General features: G+C 34.9%; 1 protein-coding gene across 1 annotated transcript in view; it reads left to right on the forward strand.

Annotated features, from left to right (window-relative positions):
• Positions 1 to 4,313: 4,313 nt before the first annotated feature.
• The window catches only part of LOC120421436 (protein spaetzle-like), a 30,248-nt gene continuing 10,903 nt past the window's right edge, over positions 4,314 to 23,658 (forward strand). The window contains exon 1 of the mRNA XM_039584644.1: positions 4,314 to 4,927. Within this exon, the coding sequence (XP_039440578.1) occupies positions 4,314 to 4,927 (614 nt within the window). The remainder of the gene's footprint in view (positions 4,928 to 23,658) is intronic.

The following is a 23,658-nucleotide window of genomic DNA, read 5'->3' on the forward strand; positions in this document are numbered from 1 at the left end:
GAGTTTTTAATTAAGATTATGAACCTTTACGGGGGGAGGTTTCGCTTCTAAGCTCAAAATTAAAATTAATTTTAGTGTTTTATTTTCACGTGGTTGGAAAAAAAATCCAATTAAAATTTTAATATCGCTACTTGCCTATGCGGGCTAGGCATTGTTCGGAAAGTGGCACTAGATCATCGCAGTGCTTCACATTGTTTTAGAGGCACTGACAGATGATATTGAAACGTGTTTTTTTCAGGAAACATTGTTCAACTCAACGCTGTTTCTAAATGGGTAGTACTTAAAAAACGTGTTTCAATTTTCAATCAATATCAAATCATCAAAATTAGAAAGTGATGAGCGGGAAATTTTGTTGAGACTCCCGGGAATTTCGATACTCATAAATATTGAGGCAAAATAAAATAAAAAAGTCCAATCAGTGACAAAAGAAAAGTTGAATTCCATAGGCAAAAAAAAACAAACGTAAAAACATTTTTAAGTTCAATTCCCCATGCTTCTTTAATTTGCAAATTCTGAAAGTGTAAAATCAATCTTGTAAATAAGTTGAGGAGCCCAAATTATCAAAGTCACAGCCCAGAAATTAAAAAGTTGGCAAAATAAGTAGACTTCATTCCTTCAAGGTAATTTCGAAATTTGGAGGTGTTTAATTTTGAGCTTCGAACTGGCACCAAAAATCCATTAATGTTTAAGTAAAACTCCGGTATTTTTGTAATGTTTAGTAAAGCCTTTTGTTCATTTCAGTTCAGTATTTCTTGTAACTGTGAATATTTCTTTACAGCTTATTAACATTTGGGAAGGAAAAAACAACTTTCAAAATGTTGTTTAGGATTCTTATTTGACTTATATCCAAAATCCCGATTCTGCATATTAATATTTCAACTATTGTTTATGTTTTGTAAATTATACTTAAATAACAAGTTGTTGTTTACCACCACCAACTAAGATATAGACAAATTCATTAAACTCAGGAAACCCCATACAGTGAAAATTTAGAACAATCCCAAAAAAACCATTCAATTAAACTTGTACCAGCAGATTTGGAAAGCTTTATCAACAAGTAGATATTTTTTATCAAAGTTATTTTAATTTCGATATTAAACAAACATTGTTTTAAACAATTTTGACTAAATTATTTTAAATTTGTAACAATTTATAAATGTGTAATAATTCTTTTAAATTTGTGTCAACAAATCAATGATTTTTCCAAAAAAAATTAAGCTCCCAGGTCCCGGGAATTTCCGAGAAATTGGCGGGATCGTCACCCTCAAATCAAAACGTTTTGATTTTTTCCCCAAGAATGGCACTATTAAAGAGTTGGTTTTTTTTTATTCCCAATCCATTCAAAATTATCAAAATTCAGTATATTGAGAAAGAAGTGTTTGAGAAGAATTCCTAAAAAAAAATATACACACAAGAACATTCTGGATTTGTGCTATTTTCGAATATGAGCAAGGTCGGAGATTTCAAAAAGTGACCGTGGTTTACGAATGGTCCCCAGACAAAAATGGTACGTAAGTAATTGACAATTTGTTACATTTGGAGGAATTATCTTATTTTTTCTGTTTTTAAAATAAACTATCGTACAAAAAAAATATTTTTTTTTATTTTTAGAACTTTTTTAAATGTTATAAGAAACAAAACGGCAACGTTTTGGCCATACTTTTAATGTTTGGTTCTCCTGAAATGTTAGTTTTGATTCCAAAATATTCATAATATGTTTTTTCGAATAGATCATAAAGTTTAACAAATGTTTCATTTTCTAACATTGAAAATTTTCCTATAAGTTGCGGTGCGATATCGGCATTAGAAAATGGGGGAAAATTTAGATGAGACTTAAAGAACTTCAATTTGCTTGTATTTACTGTAATTCACTTTTTGCCTTCCTCACCTTACTGAGGAAAGGCTATAAAATCACGCGAAAAACGAAATTCTTAATTTGACCTCCTAGACCCACCTTCATGTATACATATCGATTCAGAATCAATTTTTGAGCAAATGTCTGTGTCTCAGTATTACCATTACACAGTAAAAAATAATGTAAATTTGGGAGCTATAATTTTGGAAAATGAATATAACCTCTTTTATGATGTAATTTTACCTCAATTTAGACTAAAAAAGTGACATTACACCAGAAAAGAGGTAAAACTACACCTTTTTTCTGACATAAAAGATGTACCCCTTCCCAGATGTAATATTACCATGATTTTTTTTCTGTGTACCTAGCACTACACTCAAAATGTGAGGAAGGCACCAACTACCTAATGGTGGATTATCTAACGATTTTAAAGTATTTTTATAATAAATGAAAATCGAGATTTTTTCAATTCAAATTAATCTTTAAGTGGCTATATTTTGAAAACGGTCTTCGGGAAACTAGATCTTGTGAAAAAATTAACGTAAAAATCGGTGATTTTTTCCGTGTGCCTATTGAGTTTAGCTATTGTATCTTAAATGAACTTATGAGGTTTATCTATTGTTCCTAAAATGTTCAAATTCTTACTAAATCATAGTATGAAATTTCTGTTGGCATTGATTTTGCTAAGTCAAGTTTTTTTGTTTTGTGGGGTGAAATTGGTAGGAATTCATTTTTCCAACCGGTAAGATTTGTTTCACAATATACATTTAAAAAAACATTTACTGGGGTAAGCTACACAATTTCCATGTACAGTTTCGATGCATTTGAGGTATTTCGAACACTCTTCTAAAAGGCTTAGTATGGTTTCCTTTCGATTGTATTTAAGTCGTATTTCTCTTTATGAAAAAAAAAAACGATAATATTTCATGGTTAAGCTCGTTATAAACGTTATCCTTATTTACTGTATTTTTCAAAAAGTGTTTTTTTTATTAGGAAAATTAAGGATCAATTTTTTAAAGAGATTATTAAGGGTTTTGGACATAATATACATTTAGAGCACTCAAAGTTTCCAAAACATTGATGACGGAAACAGCTTAAATGATTCACTATGGATGACGCCAAAATATACTTCTTAGGTAAATAACAGAAGGCTATCTTAATATTTTTTTCAAGAGGGCTATCTTAGTATCAATTTATTAGACTATATTGTTATTTAAAAAATGTATTTTCTAGAAATATCGATTGCTCCTTTAATGTTATAAAAATGCTTTTTTGTTTTCAAAATATTAAATTATCTAAATTTAATTGGTATCTTTAATAAAGTTCATGAAAAAATAAACATTTTGTCAGAATATTAAAAAAAATATGATTCAAAGGTCGTCAGTTCAAACACTGGGGTGGAAAGTTCCTTGGAGTAGAAAGAGGTTTTGGTGCTCTCCCCATTCAAGCCTTCGGACTCCTAGGTTCGAGCAGAAATTTGCAAAAGAGACCACAAAAAAGACCCGGAGTCGTTAATGTGGATGGTTTGATTTTTTTTGATGTTTCAAACATATATTAAAAGAAACTTTAATATACATATGTAATGTATAAAATTCATTGTTCGAAGTCAGTTCAGCGCTTATCTATGATTGAAAACGAAAAAAATTGTAAAAAACTATTATGCTCGAATGAAGAAACAGTAATTGGATAATTCTTACTATAAACACCCGACAGTAACAAAATCAACATGGCTCAGAGCGGCCGTCTTCAATCTTTGCACAGAAAGCACTAACCCACAAGGTGAACCCGTAAGAGACCCGTTATCCTTCGGCATGCTGGCAACGCAATGTTTGCCTTGCCCTGGTGCTCGTCCCGCACAAGTGCAGGCCGGGTCAAGTGCGGATCAACCGCCGGCGTGTGTGAGAGTCCGTCGAGAGGTTTCCGGACGCAAACATGATGTTAATTTGTGCTGCACCAGAACAGCATTAATTTCATCAGGATGAGGTAAACAAATACCACATCGTTGCAAATCTGGTTCAAGGGTGCAGATATTCTGTGCGCTGTACTGGACCGACGGTTAAAGGGATTATGTGAGATTTCATAAATGCTTACCTATTTTAGAAAATGAAACTGTTACAGGTACTTCAAAATAGAGAGAATATAAATAGGCAGCGATTTAAAGTGGGGAAAACCAGTTGTAAAACAAACCTTCAACATAGTGCATCGTGACATATCTGTTATTCCGTTACCTATCCAAGGCTCCAGAATGGCTCACATTACACAGCTAGTGATAATATTGCTAATTTTGGTTGCAATTCTCCACCTAGTGGATTCGGCTCCCAACGCTCGCCCAATGGTCCGTCAGCGGGTTAAACCATTGGTCGGTTTATCCAACAGTCGCAGGAAGCGACCTCTTCAAGCTTCAGATACCGTGCGTGACCCAAACAAATCATACGTCTACAAAACCCCAAACGGTACAATGACCTATGTGCCCCCGGAGAACCTGAAGCTCAGCGGCCTTAACCATCGCAGTACATACGACACCAATCAGCACAATACCGGCGACATCTACTTCCCAAACGACCCACCATCGACGGGTCCCGTCCGACTAGAACACTGTGGCCCAGACTTCCCGATTTGTACCAACGTACTGGACTACCCCCAGCAGCTGGTCAACGCGATCGTGGCCCGTCATGAGCATCGCTTCGCCGAAGTGTTCGGAAACGACGTCGTCGTAAACAGCGGAGATCACCTGGACAAGCGGTTCGACACGTCCGACGACGAGTTCCTGTGCCAGAGTCGGGAGAAGCTGGTGCATCCGCAGAGTGGCTACACCATGGACAAGCGGCTGGTGATGATCGTCAACACGCCCAGCTACACGCAGGGTGTCCGCATCGAGACCTGTGCCAACGGGGGGCGATCGTGCCATAAGCTGGATCACGTGTTGTCGTTCTACCGGACTGAGTGTAAGCAGCTGTACCACTACCGGACGCTGCTGGCCATCGACACTGTTACGAACCAGCCGTACAAGGAGTCGTTCCGGGTGCCGTCGTGTTGCAAGTGCGTGATGAAACCGCTCGGGCGTGGATCGCGGTATAGAAGTCGTGGTTGAGCTTATAAAATATACATTCTGAAATAAATTATAGATTTTTTGCCAAAACAATTTTGTCCATTTTTGCCTTTTTTTTATTTCAAGTAACAGTAAAACGCAACAGTATACTTTTACTTGGAATCACCCTTTGCAATAGTTTCTTCAAGCGAAAAGTAGATTTTTTCTATGATAGAATTTTGTGATGATTTTATTTTTAAAATAGTTAAAAAAAAATATTCGCAATTTTGTTGAGATGTCAATCAATAATTATTGCGTATCACATTCGGTTTAATGCATACAAAGAATTTGTACACGATTACATAGTTGAACATTTACTTCAACTGTCGACAACTGTCGATGATAAAACTTGATGGAATAATGAATGTAATAAGGACTCAAAGCATATGTTTTTTATAATATTTTGTATAAAAATTTGTATAAAAATAGAAAAGATTTTTTTTTCGAGATGAGATTATCCGAAGTGATTTTCTTCTGATCTTCTTTAATTCCAATTTAAGAAATTATGTTAAATTAAAACATTTTACGAAATCGGCCAATTTCGACCAGTTTCAATTTTTTAATTTTTTTTTTATTTGACTCAAACTTTGGGTCTTTCCTATCACCAAAAAAGCAATTTTGTGTCATTGGTTCACCCCTACAAAACTCCACACAATTTTGGCAGCTGTTCATACATAAACGTTATGTGTCAAAGTTGTAGGTATTAATGAGGACTATTAAAACAAAAATTAGGTGTATGGATTTTTTTTGGTGATTTTTCAATTAAGGCCGTTGCGAATATTTTTTGAAGTTTATGTCGCCCCCTCTTCCCTTCAAAACTGGTCCAAAAAATCAAGGAGCAGCAATTTTTGTTTCAAAAGACTTCAAAATATTAAAGGAAAAACAAGGTTGATGCATTTTCCTGCGTTTAAAATCATATCTCGGGTTCAATAAGCCAAATTGTCACAAAATTTCACTTATTTTTGAAATCTAGTCTTAGATAAAACTTCAAAACTTCAAAAAATTCATAAACTTAAAAAATATTTACAACGGCCTAACTTTGTTTTCACAAAAATTCGATTTCCCAGAATCCGTAATATTGTGATTTTTTATTTTTTTATATGTTTTTTTATGGACAAAAACCCCGATCTTTAAAGCCATTCAGAACCATTTTTAAGCCATTCAGAAGCATGGACCAAAACTTTGCCCTTGAGTTATATATTTTTTTAGAATAGTTATTTTTGTAAAAAATGAATTCATTTACTTATTTTTTTTACTTCATTTTTATGTAAAATCAAATTTGCAATTGAAAAGTACGTTATTTTTGATTTAGTGTTGTCCGAAAAATTCCAATTTTTTTATTTTTTTAAATAGTGTCCATAATTGTCCATCCTGAAAATATTTTTTTCGAAAAAGTTTAGAAAATTTCTTACAATTTCGTCTAAGAAACATTGAAAACGTGGCCACTAATTGCTGAGATACAGCGTACAAGATTTTTTACTACCAAAAACCACTGAAAATATGTGAATCGTCAACAACATTTTGGTCCATACTTCTGCATGGCTTAAAAGATGCGGGGTTTCGTCCACTGAAACATGTAAAAAAAATAAAAATAGAAAAAAACGGATTTAGGGAAATGTCATTTTTAGTGTACATATCTTTTTCTGAATAGTCCTCATCAATACCTACAACTTTGCCGAAGACACCACATCAATAAAAAAATATTGAAAAATTACAGGTTTTTGATTATATAATACCGTTAATCAGGGACATTGTTAGGATTTCATTTTATTTTTTGAATACTGGTAAGCTTTTTCTCAAGACTATTATTTTTAAAATATGTACTGGGGTAGGCCACACATGGTCGATGCTCTATTTTTGAAAAAAAGTTGTATCAATTGTGTTTAAAAAAAAATAGTTGCGTTATAAATTCTAATTTTGAAATCCGGGGTGACTTTGATAGTCAAAGCTTTTCTTGTTAAAATCAGATTTAAAGTGTTGAAATTTTATGTTTACGCCAAATGTATCATCAATAAGGTTGCTGAAATAGTTTTTAAGAAATGAAAAATCAATGTTTATATTTAGTCATGAGCATGAGCATGAGCATGGTTGACTGCCAATAAGCTGCTACTCCGTTATTGACGGATCAGCTGAAGTTACACAATGAACCAACAGATGAGTAGTGGGAGCTAATCATCCTCACTGTATAACCCCAGAAGATCTCTGCTTTATGTCAATACCGGCGCCCCCCCCCCCCCAAGGAGATGCAGTTCAACAAAGGTAGGAATGTTAGTCCGATAGTTGAAGTTGCAGACTCATCAGACACAGAGTTTGTCGCTCTATACCTGTTGACACCGCATGAGACCGTTGAATCCATAGCATCTCCTTCAACCATCACGGGAAGTGGGGGAATTGTGTTAGTAGGGGAAGGGAAGGGAAGGTCAGGATTCATCTTGGTAGACGATATGACCAGAAAGTGAAACAAAATCGTTGCCTTCCGAGTTTCGACGCTATGAGCAGGACTTAATAATATGCTCAATCCCGTATTTTTTTTACTTCTTACCGTCGGCGTGCCTTCCGAGCCACGTAGCTAAGGGAAGGGCTTTCAAAACGAAATGTTGAACTGTTTCAATCGATTTCATGAAATTCTTCGCGCACGACTTCTTTGTAACAAACTTCACCACGAATTTACCCAGTCCGGACCGCGAATAACCGGCTCAACAACAGAAAGACAATATATACATGACGACGCGAAGCCTTCTATCAATAAAATCAAGAATATTCTAGCACTTTCTCGCGGATTCTCGCGCTTCGATTAGCCTACTGATCTCCCCCACGAACACCACACGACTGCGACACCCAACTCGCAAGGCTACGACGCGACACATTTTTTCAATGAATTCAAGAAACTTTGAGCACTTTCTCGCGGATTCTCGCGCTTCGATTCGCTTACTGATCTCCCCCACGAACACCACACGACTCAAAGTTTATATTTAGTCAACTAGTTTATAAACTTTTTTAACAAAATACATGTAAATTTTAGGAAAAAATATTGAAAGCAGAATATTGCTTAAAGTTTGTTGATACTTGTTTGGTGTTTACAAATATCAATTTATATCACAATTTAAACTGAATTCGAAGCACGAATTAAAAGTTGCCTGAAATGCCTATAAATTTTATGATTTTTTTTTTCAAATTAGGCCGATGCAAATATTTAAAAAAGTTTTTGTCCCTCGGCCCTGGCCGTGGTCAAGGGGGGGTGCAACCAACCGTGCAAAGCTCACCGCAAATCAACCCCACAGTCGAACTATTGAATCTTCCCAGCCAAAATGCATCTTTCATGTCATTTTCCGCTCAACGAGAAATGATTCACCATTCCTGGAAGAGAAAAGCTTTCTCATCACCACTGAACTACAGAGAGCAAATACCCCCAATTTGCCAAATCTCCCCAAGCTTTCAAAAGGCGAGGAGGAAAACGCATCAGCGATCGTCCCCGTCATGCTCGTCGTCACTGCACAAATGAAGTTGCCACAACTCACACGCCATTCCTTTGGCCAAATTATGTGGAAGTAATGCAATTCCGTCGAAAAGCATATCGCCTCAACGCGTGCGCCCCTTTTTCCCCGGGAACATTTCATTTCTCGGGATAGTGACAAAAGACTGGCGGCGGCTTGGAGCTCCAAGCTGAGTCGAGGAATTTTCCAAGAGAAGCGAACGCGCGTGACTCTGGACCGCAATGGCTCTCTTTCGTCACAATTGGGGAAGATTCCGGTGCAGCGGTGGCGGTGTTTCCCACTCTGGGATGCTGTGCAAGTGCCTGGTCAGATCTGGCGTTGGTAGTCACGCTAGGAGAAAGGGACTATTATTGACCAGATCTCAACAAAATTGTGAATTAACTAATTTTGAATGTATTTTAATGTATTTTATTTTCAATGATGGTCTTTTCAACATCGACAAATATAGAGAGTCAAATATTTGTCGATGTTGAAAAGACCATCATTGAAAAAAAAATCTTTTAAAAGGATTGAATTAAGAAGGAATATCGACAAATGGAGTAGTTTTTGTGTTTATAACCAACCTTTAATTTTAAATTTAATTTTTATTAGGGCATTTGAGTAGCTAAACTTACAAATTCTCAATGTTATTACTCGTTTTGTAGTTGCATCAAATCTAGCAAAAATACGAGGCTTTCCCTTTCCTCATATGTGCGAAAGAAGCACCACCGCCGCTTTGTGCACACTTGGAAGTGATCCCCTGGGAGATCCCTGGAAATTCTTGCAGGACCAAAAGCAGCGCTAATGAATTAAATTCGTAGTGAAAATTTATGCACTAATGCTGGCAGGCAAACACCAACGACGACGACGACGAGAACGAAAACCGTCCATCCTACCTGACGACGGTGCCAACGGACTGCTAGGAAAACGGTTGATTACGTCGTTGCGGCACTGTGGAGCTTCTTTGTACGGTAGCAGGGTGCAGCGGACTTCAAGCGATCTTGGTTTCCGTTTTTCTAGTTTGGAACAGTTTGTTAAAAAGTTCTGCCTAAACAATTTAGAGCCTTTTTCTACAGCTTCGCTGCTCGGAAGGCACGGTGACGGATTAAATTAAACGCCAATATACAAGTTATTTCTATAGCTCGATCATTTTCTTAGATTAATTTTCGTGAATAACTTACAATGGGTCAAAAGACGGTTTGTTTTGACAGGAAAACTTTTATTTAGAATGTCGCAAAAAAAGGTACCTAATTTTATTTTTGTATTTTTTTATTTGCTAGAAACTTTGTCGGTTCTTTACATCCAAACAAGCCATTTTCCATAATTTATTTCTTCATACAAGTCTCCATACAAATTTGTGGACTGTCCATGGAAAAGTGTATCTCGAGAAGGAATTGAAGGAATTTTTTGTAATTGACGAGTTGTAGGTTATTGTTAGGACTATTTTGAAAAAAAGTTACGCTCTAAAAATCACATTTTTAATATTTATTTTTCACAAAACTCCATTTTTATAACAAAAATCCCTCTTTGTGTTAGGCGTCCAATTTTCCCGGGTTTGTAATTTCCCAGGAAAAGGGAATTATATTTTTGCCTTCCTCACCTTACTGAGGAAAGGCTATAAAATCACTCGAAAAATGAACTTCTTAATTTGACCTCGTAGACACCCCTTTACGTATACCTATCGACTCAGAATAAAATTCTGAGCAAATGTCTGTGTGTGTGTGTGTGTGTAGGGATGTGGGTCTGTGCACCAAAAAATATGCACTCGATTATCTCAGCACTGGCTTAACCGATTTGGACCGTTTTGGTCTCATTCGATTCGTTTTGGGGTCCCATAAGTCCCTATTGAAAATTATGAAGTTTAGTAAAGTACTTCAAAAGTTATGCTAAAAAAACGATTTTGGCGTATTTCCGGAAGATTGTAAAAAGGGTGGTTTTTGTAAGAAACCCTGTCATGTTATACATTTTCAGAAAGGTATTAAAAAGACCTTTCCAATGAGCCTAAAACATCAAGGATCTGACAATCCTATCAAAAGTTATTAGCACTTAAGTGTTATTTATACACTTTTTGGAGGCCGGATCTCAGATATTTCAATGACAATGATGTCCGGGTCCATCATGCGACCCATCGTTAGTTAGATAATCGAAAGACCTTTCAAATGAGCCTAAAACATCAAGGATCTGACAATCCTATCAAAAGTTATTGACACTTAAGTGTTATTTATACACTTTTTGGAGGCCGGATCTCAGATATTTCAGTAAAAATGATGTCCGGGTCTATCATGCGACCCATCGTTAGTTAGATAATCGAAAGACCTTTCAAATGAGCCTAAAACATCAAGGATCTGACAATCCTATCAAAAGTTATTGACACTTAAGTGTTATTTATACACTTTTTGGAGGCCGGATCTCAGATATTTCAGTAAAAATGATGTCCGGGTCCATCATGCGACCCATCGTTAGTTAGATAATCGAAATACCTTTCAAATGAGCCTAAAACATCAAGGATCTGACAACCCTATTAAAAGTTATTGGCACTTAAGTGTTATTTATACACTTTTTGGAGGCCGGATCTCAGATATTTCAGTAAAAATGATGTCCGGGTCTATCATGCGACCCGTCGTTAGTTAGATAATCGAAATACCTTTCAAATGAGCCTAAAACATCAAGGATCTGACAATCCTATCAAAAGTTATTAGCACTTAAGTGTTATTTATACACTTTTTGGAGGCCGGATCTCAGATATTTCAATGAAAATGATGTTCGGGTCCATCATGCGACCCATCGTTAGTTAGATAATCGAAATACCTTTCAAATGAGCCTAAAACATCAAGGATCTGACAAACCTATCAAAAGTTATTGACACTTAAGTGTTATTTATACACTTTTTGGAGGCCAGATCTCAGATATTTCAGTAAAAATGATGTCCGGGTCCATCATGCGACCCATCGTTAGTTAGATAATCGAAAGACCTTTCAAATGAGCCTAAAACATCAAGGATCTGACAATCCTATCAAAAGTTATTGGCACTTAAGTGTTATTTATACACTTTTTGGAGGCCGGATCTCAGATATTTCAGTAAAAATGATGTCTGGGTCTATCATGCGACCCATCGTTAGTTAGATAATCGAAAGACCTTTCAAATGAGCCTAAAACATCAAGGATCTGACAACCCTATTAAAAGTTATTGGCACTTAAGTGTTATTTATACACTTTTTAGAGGTTTGATTTCAGATATTGTGATAAAAATATTGTCTGAATCTTCCATGCGAACTATCGTTGGATAGGTATTTTTTATCAGACCTTGCCGATGAGCCAGAAATATTGATGGTCTGCGAACCATATCAAAAGAAATGAGTAATAAAGTTGATTTGTTAAACATGTTAAGGGGGAATGTTGCTATTTTTACTGAATGTATTGACTTTATGAATATGAGGAAGGCACCAACCACCTAAAGGTGGATTAAGTAACGTTTTTTTTGTATTTCGGGAAATTTTCGAAATAGTCGTAAAATTAATGTTTTTCAATATATTTGTTTTGTTTTAAAGCTTATAATCGTTGAATTACTCAATACCATTAATTAGTAATAATCTACATTTCAATCGAAACAAGGACAGCAGTTTTTAGATACCGTAAATTGGAGTGACATTAAAAGGATTTTAATTTATTTTTGGAATATTTTCCAACTGGTAAGGTTTATCTCAGGAGCATTATTTTTAAAAAATGTACTGGGATAGGCCACTCAAGGTTCATGCACAATTAAAAAAAAACAAAAGTATTTAAAAAAAGCAACGTTAAAAATTCTTGGTTTGAATCTCGGGGTGATTTTGGCAGTCATAGTTTTTCTTGTTAAAATCAAATTAACGGTTTTCAAACTTTATCTCTAAGTCAAATGTACCATCATTAAGGTTGCCAATATAGTTTTTCAAGCGAAAAATCAATGTTTGTCTGTATTAAGTTAACCAAGTTTATAAACTTTTCTCGGATGAGTTTTCAAAAAGCCGTAAGAGCCAATGGTAAACAAAGTTTTTTTGCCTCGGTATTCGACCTACAAAAAAACAATTTCAAAAATGCTTTAGATTGTTTAAACTTAACATAAATGAAATTTTGTTCCAATTTAAAGAAATATGAATATGAGTGTCGGAGGTCACGGTGGTTCTTACGGCTTTTTGAAAACTCACCCGAGTTTTAATCAAAATACATATAAATTTCAGGTAAAATTGTAAAAAAAACTCACAATTTTGCCTGAAATTTGTTCCATCTTGTTTTGTTTATAAAAATTTCGATTAATATTGCATTTCAAACTGATTTTGAAGCAAGAACCAAAGTTTTCACATTTTGTACGAAATTTATTCGACTGAAAATGCCTTTTAATTTATGATTCATAAAATTTAATAATTGTTAACTTATTTTACTTTTGCCAAGTGATTTTTTTTCCGTTTTCCGATTCAAAATCATGTTCGTTGAGAAAACCAAAACACTTTGAAAAGATTAAAATATTGCTTTTCGTCAACATTTTCTCAATTATAGTCAACTAATTATTTGAACTTTTAAAAATTTTACGAAAAGTTCTTCTTGTGGTACTTTGAACACTTTTCTACCACGGTCAGTATGATTTTTCATACGTATTTTATTTGTACACTTCATTTTGCGGAAAAATCTCAAACCTAACCATCAATGTCATGCCGTTTTATAGTAGTTTAATAGTAGTTTATGCAACAAGTTGCATAAAGACTATTTTTTAACACGAGTCGTACATTTATCCAACGAGGTTCACCAAGTTGGATAAATACGGCGAGTGCTGAAAAAATCAAGTTTTGTAACGAGTTCCATACAACATTTTTTACATTTCTGATAAACACTCATTGAGTGAAATTATAAGTGAGCAGTTCTCCCAGATTTCGGTCATTCGATTTTTTTTGTATTTTTTAATCCGACTGAAACTTTTATGGTGCCTTCGGTATGCTCAAAGAAGCCGTTTTGCATCATTAGTTTGTCCATATAATTTTCCATACAAATTTGGCAGCTGTCCATACAAAAATGATATGTGAAAATTCAAAAATCTTTATCTTTTGAAGGAATTTTTTGATCGATTTGGTGTCTTCGGCAAAGTTGTAGGTATGGATACGGAATACACTGGAAAAAATGATACACGGTAAAAAAAAATTTGGTGACTTTTTATTTAACTTTTTCTCATTAAAACTTGCTTTGCAAATAATACTATTTTTAATTTTTTTTTATATGTTTTAGAGGACATAAAATGCCAACTTTTCAGAAAGTTCCAGGTTGTGCAAAAAGTCTTTGAGCGAGTCATTAATTTTTTAATCAATACTGATTTTTTCAAAAAATCGAAATATTGGTCGCAAAAAATTTTCAACTTCATTTTTCGATGTAAAATCTAATTTGCATTGAAAAAGTACTTTAGTGAAATTTTGATAAAGTGCATCGTTTTCAAGTTAAATCCATATTTGATCATTTTTTAAATTAATGCACATTTTGCCCACCTTTGAATTTTTTTGGGAAAAGCTGAGAAAATTATCTTTATTTTGCTTTGTTGAACTTTGTTGATACGACCCTTAGTTGCTGAGATATTGCAATGCAAAGGTTTAAAAACAGGAAAATTGATGTTTGCTAAGTCTCCCACAAACAAGCCACCATTTTTTAATGTCGATATCTCAGCAACAAATGATCCGATTTTCAATGTTAAAATATGAAACATTCGTGAAATTTTCCGATCTTTTCGAAAAAAATATTTAAAAAAATTTAAACCAAGACTAACATTTTAAAAGGCCGTAATTTTCAATGTTTGGCCCTTTTGAAATATTAGTCTTGACATGAAAGGTTTGAAAATGTTGTTTTCGAAAGGATCGGATAATTTCACAAATATTTCATGCTATAACATTGAAAATCGGACCATTAGTTGCTAAGATATCGACATTAGAAAATGATGGATTTTTTAGGTGAGACTTAAAAAACATCAATTTTCCTGTTTTTGAACCTTTGCATGGCAATTTCTCAGCAACTAAAGGTAGTATGAACAAAGTTCAAAAAAGAAAAATATAGAGAATTTTCTCAGCTTTTAAAAAAAAATTTTTTTTTTTAAATGGCAAACATGTGCATTAATTTAAGAAAACGAAAAACTGCGACTATTTTCAAAAAAAAAACCTAAAAATTGATTTTACTTGAAAATTGTGCGCTTTATCAAAATTTCACTATAGTACGTTTTGATTGAAAATTTGATTTTACCTCCAAAAATGAAGTTGAAAAATTTTTGCGACCAATATTTCGATTTTTTGAAAAAACAGAACTGATTAAAAAAATCATAAATCGCTCAAAGATTTTTTGCACAACCTGGAAATTTCTGAAAAGTTGGCATTTTATGTTCTCTAAAACATATCGAAAAATAAAAAAAATAAAAATAGGCTTTTTTGCAAATCATGTTTTAGTGATAAAAATTTAATTAAAAAATCACCAAATTTGTTTTACCGTGTATCATTTTTTTCCAGTGTAGTCCATATCCATACCTACAACTTTGCCGAAGACACCAAATCGAGAAAAAATTTCCTTCAAAAAAAAAAACAGATTTTTGAATTTTCATACATCATCTTGTATGGATAACTGCCAAATTTGTATGGAAAATTATATGGACAAACTAATGATGCAAAATGGCTTCTTTGGGCATATCGAAGGCACCAAAAAAGTTTCAGTCGGATAAAAAAATTCAAAAATTTAAATTGAAGAAAAAAGACCGATTTCGTAGAGAATTTCTCAAGTCAAATGTTCATGTTTTTTTGTCGGTAAATCGCCTAAATTAAAAATATGTTGAAAAGTATAACTTTTCAAAACAAGTGCTGAAAAGTTCAACTTTTCAGGATTCATTTCAGCGCTGAAAAGTAGAACTTTTCAGCATATATTTTGAAAAGTGTTGCTATTCGATTCTGTTATTTTTGGTACCGAAAAATAGGCTATTTCGTCGTTCAAGAATCACATGAAAAGTTAGTAGTTTCACGACGGAATTGCAAAAAGTAACTTAAGAATTGTTTTTTGTTGTTCTTTGGTGTGCCTTGGATTTTTTAATGAACCACAATGTTTTATCTGATGTTATTTAAATTATATAAGTCTCTTATATTTATATTTTTTTCACTGATTTATTTCATTGTATGACATAACTGTAAAAACTTAAATAATTCTTTGAAAATATTCGGAAAAAAGCGACAACAAATAAAATGATGCCAGTCAGTGTTAAATTTTAGATAAATTTAGAATTTCATCTTTTATATAACATATTTTACTTACTATATTTTAGTCACTATCACCATCTGGAGAAAATCCGGACTGCAGTCTGAATAGGCATAAAAGATTTTAAAGCAATAAATTTGGGAATCGGAACAGAAATCAATAACAAAAAATCAAAACATTATGCAAAAATATTGGCTTGATCAGCTATATCTTAACACTGGAACGCCCAACGCATGTCCAACTTACACGGACGCCCAAGCCTCCCGAAAAAGTTGGAACGGCAACTTCAACGATCCTTGTTTCCAGGAATTTGTAAGAATGTCTAGGTGATCCTAAAGTTTTGCAGATTTTGATTTGAACTAATCTGTAATTTCTGCGACTGAAAACATCGTTCCACCTTTTTTAAAACGACTGTCTCCGCGGAATTTTTGGCGATTTTTTTTTTACACGCGAAAAAAAAAGTTGGAACGATGTTTTTGATCGCAAAAATTAAAGATTTGATTTGACATCTTAACAAATTACTAGAAAGAAGAATAATCTTGATTGGTTGAGTTATACTCGAGGACCAGCGAGTTGAAGTTACCGTTCCAACTTTTTTGGAACCTTGGGCGTTGGAATGTTAATTCGTTTGTCCTGATTTTCCCAGGATTTTTTTTTCAAATTAAAGATTTTAAATGTGCGTAAATATAATATTCAGTCTTCTTTTAAATGTATAAAATTAAATAGAGATATTTGATGCATTAAACATTTTGCGGATTTGTGAAATTACATTCTAACAATTTTCTCTAATTTTTTTTTTATTTATTTATTTATTCGTCCAACATACGTAGACTACATGATCGTTAAGGACAATTTAATGCTGATATATGCCGAATACAAGGTGTAATACTTCAATATTCTTATCGATTACTAAGAATATAATTGTTCATCTATTTCCACAACTTATTCTGATTCCCAGATAAAAAATTTCGTGAATTCTCGGGACAAATTATAAAAATTACCGGAAATCGGGAATTTCCGTTTTTGGAAAAATCCCGGAATTTTTTCTTGGGAATTCTTGGCATGGACGCACTAACAGAACTATTATACAATGCATTTTAAAACCCTTTTTCATGCAAATGTTGAAACTATGGCTTGTTATTTCAATTTATATAATAAGGTATATAATAAGGCCTCATCCCTTAGACCCCAGCCATAGTCAAGGCACAAAAACTTTGAAAAATATGTGGAAAAAATGAAAATATTTATTTAAATATTTACACATCCATGGTCTTTGAGATGAACGAACAATGCTTGAACATCACTGATCCCGGAGAACTGAACGAGGTCCCATAAACTCTCTTCACAACTAGGAGAGCCACCAATGTGTACTGTCTGCTGCTTTTGCCCACTCTAATTTGCAGGTATTGCATGCATTTGTTTATTCCCATCTCTGGCTGGCTATAGGTGGTCCAGCTTAGCCAGGGTGCTGAAAGGGTTCGGATTGTTCGCACCACCACCTTGAGCGAACCTCGCTCAAAAGTGCGGCAAACCGGGGAGCGATTTTTGATTTGTAGTCCGAATTGCCAAAAACGAGTCTTTGGTCGTGCGTTGCTGGATTCATGTCCCGGTCTGGAAGGAACCAGTGTAGCTTCGGCGGTTTCAGTATCACCTCACCAGCGAAATGAGAGTGTGTGCGGTTAAAAGGCATGTTCGTACCGGATCATTAGTGTGGCTTGCACGGTGCAAATGCATTAAAGGGTCGCCACTTTCAGGGCTGGGGTCGGATGGGGTGAGTTTGGTATTATATTCAAGATGTTGATGAATTATCTTTAAACTTTTTTTTGTTGCAAACACTGCGATCAATTGATTTGTTGAAATATTCACGAGAAGAAGAAAACTCACTTTGGCTTACGGTACTTCTAACCGGAGCAGAGATTTCTTCTCCAACAGCAAATATCAATTAGTAGAGTAAAGCTCCGTCGAAAGATAGAACCAGCTCAGTAACTCCGGGTCGGGTCTTTGTCGGTTGGGATTTGCAGGACTGCACTACCTGCGAAAGTGATACGCGTAGTGACCGCTAGCAAATTTTCCCGGAGGTTGCTAATTGAAAAATGAGCAAATTTGCGGTGGAAATGCATCGTACAATAAAGCCAGCCAGAATAGTTTGTAGATTGAAATGAAAGCGGTGTGAGTTTTTCTTGATTAGCAGCTTTTAAATCACTGTGAATGTTTCAGGACGCCCTAAATGTCCCTTTAATTAATTTAGGAAATTTTAATCTTTAAAGATCAGAAGTGCTAACAAGGAATTAACAAGTTCCCTTCAGAATCATCCAATAAATCTCAAACAACAACAAAGAAGGGCAAATCCAACATTTTACCGAGAGTTCCCGGGGAACCGGCCACAATGTTTTCCGTCAATCTTGCAGCTTATTTAGTAGTAAAACTTTCTCCCAGACCGACCCCCCCCCCCCCATCCTTCCCCAACCCGTTGATCAGGATTAAGAAGAGCATGGATGCTGGTCGAATAGTGCAGTAAACACACCATCGAACGTGGGCAGAAGAAACTTCTTCCTCGAATGGAGCGATTTCAGCAAATTGGATCCAGATCAAGCTTGTTTGTTTACTTATTCATTCAATCAATATCGGTGATGCTCGCACAGCAGAGTAGTCCCGGCCCAGCCAGCCATCAGTCCCGGTCGTCCATCCCGACTCTGACTTCTTCGTTGCATCGAACTCAATGTACCTCCCCCCCTCCCCCTCTGGGAACGAAGTCAAACCTGCAGAAAGGTTCAATTCGGGTTGATGGATTAAACCGAGAAAAAGGGTTATCCCCTCGGTTTCATTTTCTCCTGCCGAGGAGGTTCTTAGAGGAGGTGTTTTTCACGATCAGCTTGCGAAAGTTGGACGGGGCCAAGGATAAAGTTTTTCTTTCGGTTCGGGTCGGGAAACGGTGTTGATGGGGAGCCAACTGACCATTAAGTGGACCGAGAAAGTGCCCAGATAAACGAGTTAATTTGCTGTGGGGGTGGGGAGGAGGATTGTTTGTGTTTTTCATTTTGAAAGTTTAATTGGCGTGATATCAAATCGTACGATGCATGCACGAGATTGGTGTTTCGTAATTGTATGTTTGAGGGGTGGAATTGAGACATATTATCAATTTAATTATAAAAACACTAACATTTTTTTCGATTTTTATTCTGAAAATCTATATCTGGGGTCCTCAACCTTTTGACCCTGCGGGTCAGATCTGATTTTTCTGAAGCAGTGGCGGGCCGTAACTAATATTGATAAAAATTGAAAATGGAAAAAATATTATCTTTAAAGTAATATTTAATATTTCAAATATATTTGCAGCAAACTTTGTTATTTCTATAAATAATTTAATCTTCTAAACTTTTTCTATACAAAATTTTTCTTAAAACTACATTATTTTTTGCTGACTCATTTATTAAAAAATCAATCAATTTGAATAAAGTGCCTCAAAACAGGAAAACTGAAATTTAAAGATTCAAAATTGTAAGAATTTCAATATCCTAGTTTGTTTATCGTATATTTTACAATTAAAAAAAAATGATAATTATAGTTTCCTCGTCCCAGTCTTCAGTTTAATTTTTGATGTTGAAAACATCAATACAGGAATGATAAAAAATCAATTCAAACAAAAAGAATATTTGAATTTGAAACAAAACCATTGCTGAAGCAAAAAAAGCTAGATGTTCTCAATTTAACTTTTGTTAAAATTTGTAAAAAATTGATCACAAGCTTATTTTTCAAATCTAGACTCTAATAGTAGTTTTTGCACCGAGTTGGATAAATACGACGAGTGGTGAAAAAAAAAATCAAGTTTTGCAAAGAGTTCCATACAACGTTTTTTTGCAACTCCGAAATACACCCTTTAAACAGAATTCTAGGACAAATGTCCATGCATTGAGTCAATGAACCGTTTAAATCAAAAACATGTCGAAAAGAACAACTTTTTCAAACAAGTGCTGAAAAGTTCAACTTTTCAGCATCCCTTTCAGTGCTGAAAATTAGAACTTTTCAGCATTTGTTTTGAAAAGGGTTACTATTTGATTCAGTTATTTTTGGAACAGAAAAGTAGGCTGTTTCGTCGTTCGAATTGCAAAAAAAATATTTTTCGAGCCTTAAGCCAGTAATTGAACTGTTCTGAAATGCCGTCGCGGGCCGGACGTTGGGCAGGCCTGATATTTATCGTTTGAAGGAATTCTTTGATCGATTTTGTGCCTTAGGCAAAGTTGTAGGTATGGGTAAGGACTACTCTTTAAAAAAATGTTACACGGAAAATTTTTTTGATTATTTTTAGTATCACTTTTGGTCATTAAAACTAGATTTGCAAAAAAAAACATTTTTTAATTTCTTATAAGTTTTAGGGGACATTTGGGGGACATTTTGTTTTGGGTTTTGGGTTTTGAGTTTTGGGTTTTGGGTTTTGGGTTTTGGGTTTTGGGTTTTGGGTTTTGGGTTTTGGGTTTTGGGTTTTGGGTTTTGGGTTTTGGGTTTTGGGTTTTGGGTTTTGGGTTTTGGGTTTTGGGTTTTGGGTTTTGGGTTTTGGGTTTTGGGTTTTGGGTTTTGGGTTTTGGGTTTTGGGTTTTGGGTTTTGGGTTTTGGGTTTTGGGTTTTGGGTTTTGGGTTTTGGGTTTTGGGTTTTGGGTTTTGGGTTTTGGGTTTTGGGTTTTGGGTTTTGGGTTTTGGGTTTTGGGTTTTGGGTTTTGGGTTTTGGGTTTTGGGTTTTGGGTTTTGGGTTTTGGGTTTTGGGTTTTGGGTTTTGGGTTTTGGGTTTTGGGTTTTGGGTTTTGGGTTTTGGGTTTTGGGTTTTGGGTTTTGGGTTTTGGGTTTTGGGTTTTGGGTTTTGGGTTTTGGGTTTTGGGTTTTGGGTTTTGGGTTTTGGGTTTTGGGTTTTGGGTTTTGGGTTTTGGGTTTTGGGTTTTGGGTTTTGGGTTTTGGGTTTTGGGTTTTGGGTTTTGGGTTTTGGGTTTTGGGTTTTGGGTTTTGGGTTTTGGGTTTTGGGTTTTGGGTTTTGGGTTTTGGGTTTTGGGTTTTGGGTTTTGGGTTTTTGTTTTTGTTTTTGTTTTTGTTTTTGTTTTTGTTTTTGTTTTTGTTTTTGTTTTTGTTTTTGTTTTTGTTTTTGTTTTTGTTTTTGTTTTTGTTTTTGTTTTTGTTTTTGTTTTTGTTTTTGTTTTTGTTTTTGTTTTTGTTTTTGTTTTTGTTTTTGTTTTTGTTTTTGTTTTTGTTTTTGTTTTTGTTTTTGTTTTTGTTTTTGTTTTTGTTTTTGTTTTTGTTTTTGTTTTTGTTTTTGTTTTTGTTTTTGTTTTTGTTTTTGTTTTTGTATAAAGCCGGGACCGTGGTGTAGGGGTAAGCGTGGTTGCCTCTCACCCAGTCGACCTGGATTTGATCCCAGAAGGTCCCGGTGGCAAATTTTGAGACGAGATTTGTCTGACCACGCCTTCCGTCGGACGGGAAGTAAATGTTGGCCCCGGACTAACCTAAAAAGGTTAGGTCGTTAGCTCAGTCCAGGTGTATGAGTCGTCTCCCTGGGTCCTGCCTCGGTGGAGTCGCTGGTAGGCAGTTGGACTAACAATCCAAAAGTCTTCAGTTCGAATCCTGGGGTGGATGGAAGCTTAGGTGTAAAAAGATGTTTGCAATTGTCTCAACAATCAAGCCTTCGGACACCTAGTTTAGAGTAGGAATCTCGTAATCGAGAACGCCAAGGCAATGCTGTAGAGCGAATAATTTGATTAGATTTTTGAAAATGAATGAGAGTTAATGATTTAATTCCCCCCCCCCCCCCCTCACAAAAGACCCCGTGTTTTGCGAACATTGTAAGGGGAGAGGAGGTAATATGCAACACCTAAGGGAAACTATGATTTCTCAACCCTAACAGCATTTCTGTTCAAGAATTAATGAAGATTGTGGCAAAAACTATTTAAATCAACACTTACAATATCAATAAATGCTTTTTAAATTGTTCAAAAATCATATTGAAAGTTCAATGAAAATTAGATCAAAACACAACATTTTAAACTTTTGCAAATAATTTTAGCTGTTTTAGCCTACGATGCTCAAATTTTTCCAGCATGGTTTCACAATGTAAAGCTTCCAATTATGATTTTTTCCTCTGAAAATTCTTCCCAATATCGAGAAAAGCGGAGGGTGCATTTTTACTCGGGGCGCATATTACCCCCTCTCCCCCTAATATTTTTGCTTACAGATTTTGAACAAAGGCTTACAATTTGAAATTTCGTTTAAAAGATCGTTCGTTTAAACTCCTGGTATATTATAAACCATTTATTGAAAAATCCTCCGGTTTCAAGCTTCATATTTTTAAATCTTTTTTTAATTTTTTTCCAAATTTATAAAAATTTAAAATTATTTATTTAAGGTTTTTTTATTTATAAATTCAAACCTTGCAATTGTTTTCAAAACTATATGTTGATCAGATAATTTAAATTAAAACCATTTCTGTACGGTCAACCTTTGCCAGCATTGCACTTTACGTCGCACCAGCACCAAAATGCAACACGGTCGTCTTGATTACATATTCATCTGTCACCGAATTGCTCAGCTGAGTTTCGCAATATGTCCCTTCATGGTGCCAAACTAAACCGAGACGCGCATCTCCGGAGAAATGGCAACAGATTTATATTGTGTTCAACTCTCTGTGTCACTGCTGGTGCTGTTCTGCATAAAAAGAGCTCCCTTAAAAAAAAAACATCGAACAGCTTGTCAAGGGGGGAAATAAAATATCTTGCTGCATTTCAGCATTTCAGAAAACGAGAAGAATACACATTTGCTTCTTCAGCGTGCACTGCTCATGCCAGGCCAGCGATGTCAGGCTCTCTGTAAAGAAGAATAATCGAAAAGAATATGTTATACAGATGCACTCCCACGCCACGCCACCGCCGTTGCCCTTTCACAAATTGAAATGTTTTCCATGTTTTGCGATCGCCAGCCAGCCAGCCAGCAAATAATGACAGCTCTGTTGGAGCACACAGCATCAAACGGTGATAAGGTTGGGGGGGAGAGAAGAAAAAAAATGCTAGGGAATATTTGCTCTCAACTTAAAAACACTTTTAAAACTGGGGAAAGGGAAAATTGAATCCGATTATCATGTGGCTCACACACGGTTCTGCTGCTGCTGGGAAATGGTCCCATTTGCCGAAGAGAAAGGGTCTAGTTGGTTGATTTAACTTTTGCTTATTTTAGAATATTTTTAGATCGAGAATAAAAAAAATCATGTGTAATGAACAATTAAATTTTTATTTTCATACAATGTTTTTCATTCTATTCTTAAGTATATTTGAGTTTGATACTAAATATTGAAATCGGGTATTTCTCCGCCAACTCACACAAAATCGGAAAAAGTGGCTCCGACCCCTATTAGCTTTTGTCCCTGATTAAGAATCCGAGGTCCATATTTCGAAATCTTGTGACGACGGAAAAGCGGAACGACCCCTTCTTTTTTAACATTTGAAAAAATACGTGTTTTTCAACTGACACCGAAATGTCAGTTTGAAAAAGTAAAAAAAAAGCTTTATCGCTGTAAATAATAATATCAGCAATCTAAGCTTCATTTTAGGGCCCAATTACCATGCAAAGTTAGAAATAACACGAAATTTTTAAATAAAGGTTTTGTTATAAATGAAAAAGTACAAAAAGTACATTAAACTTTCCTAAAAATGACACGTTCAAAATAATGTAGCATGTATTTTCACTGTTATAGGATTTTTTGAATGGAATCGTTTGATACCCATATTACAAATTAGAAAAAAAACATTATAGATTAAAAAAAAAAGTATTCTGTAAAAATTGGTAATGAATTCCAAAAACTTGGAAACAGGAAAATACAAAAAAATTCAAAGCGTATAATACCCATACCGAAAAATAAAAAAAATGAGTATTTAAAAAAAAATATGTTATTTTGTCAGATTTTCAGTGCAGTGGACTCACTCGTTATCGATGTTGAAGGGATCCAAGAGTGGGAGGTATCAAATTATACAACA

Source organism: Culex pipiens, chromosome 3 (assembly GCF_016801865.2).
Source record: "Culex pipiens pallens isolate TS chromosome 3, TS_CPP_V2, whole genome shotgun sequence".
NCBI lineage: Eukaryota > Metazoa > Arthropoda > Insecta > Diptera > Culicidae > Culex > Culex pipiens.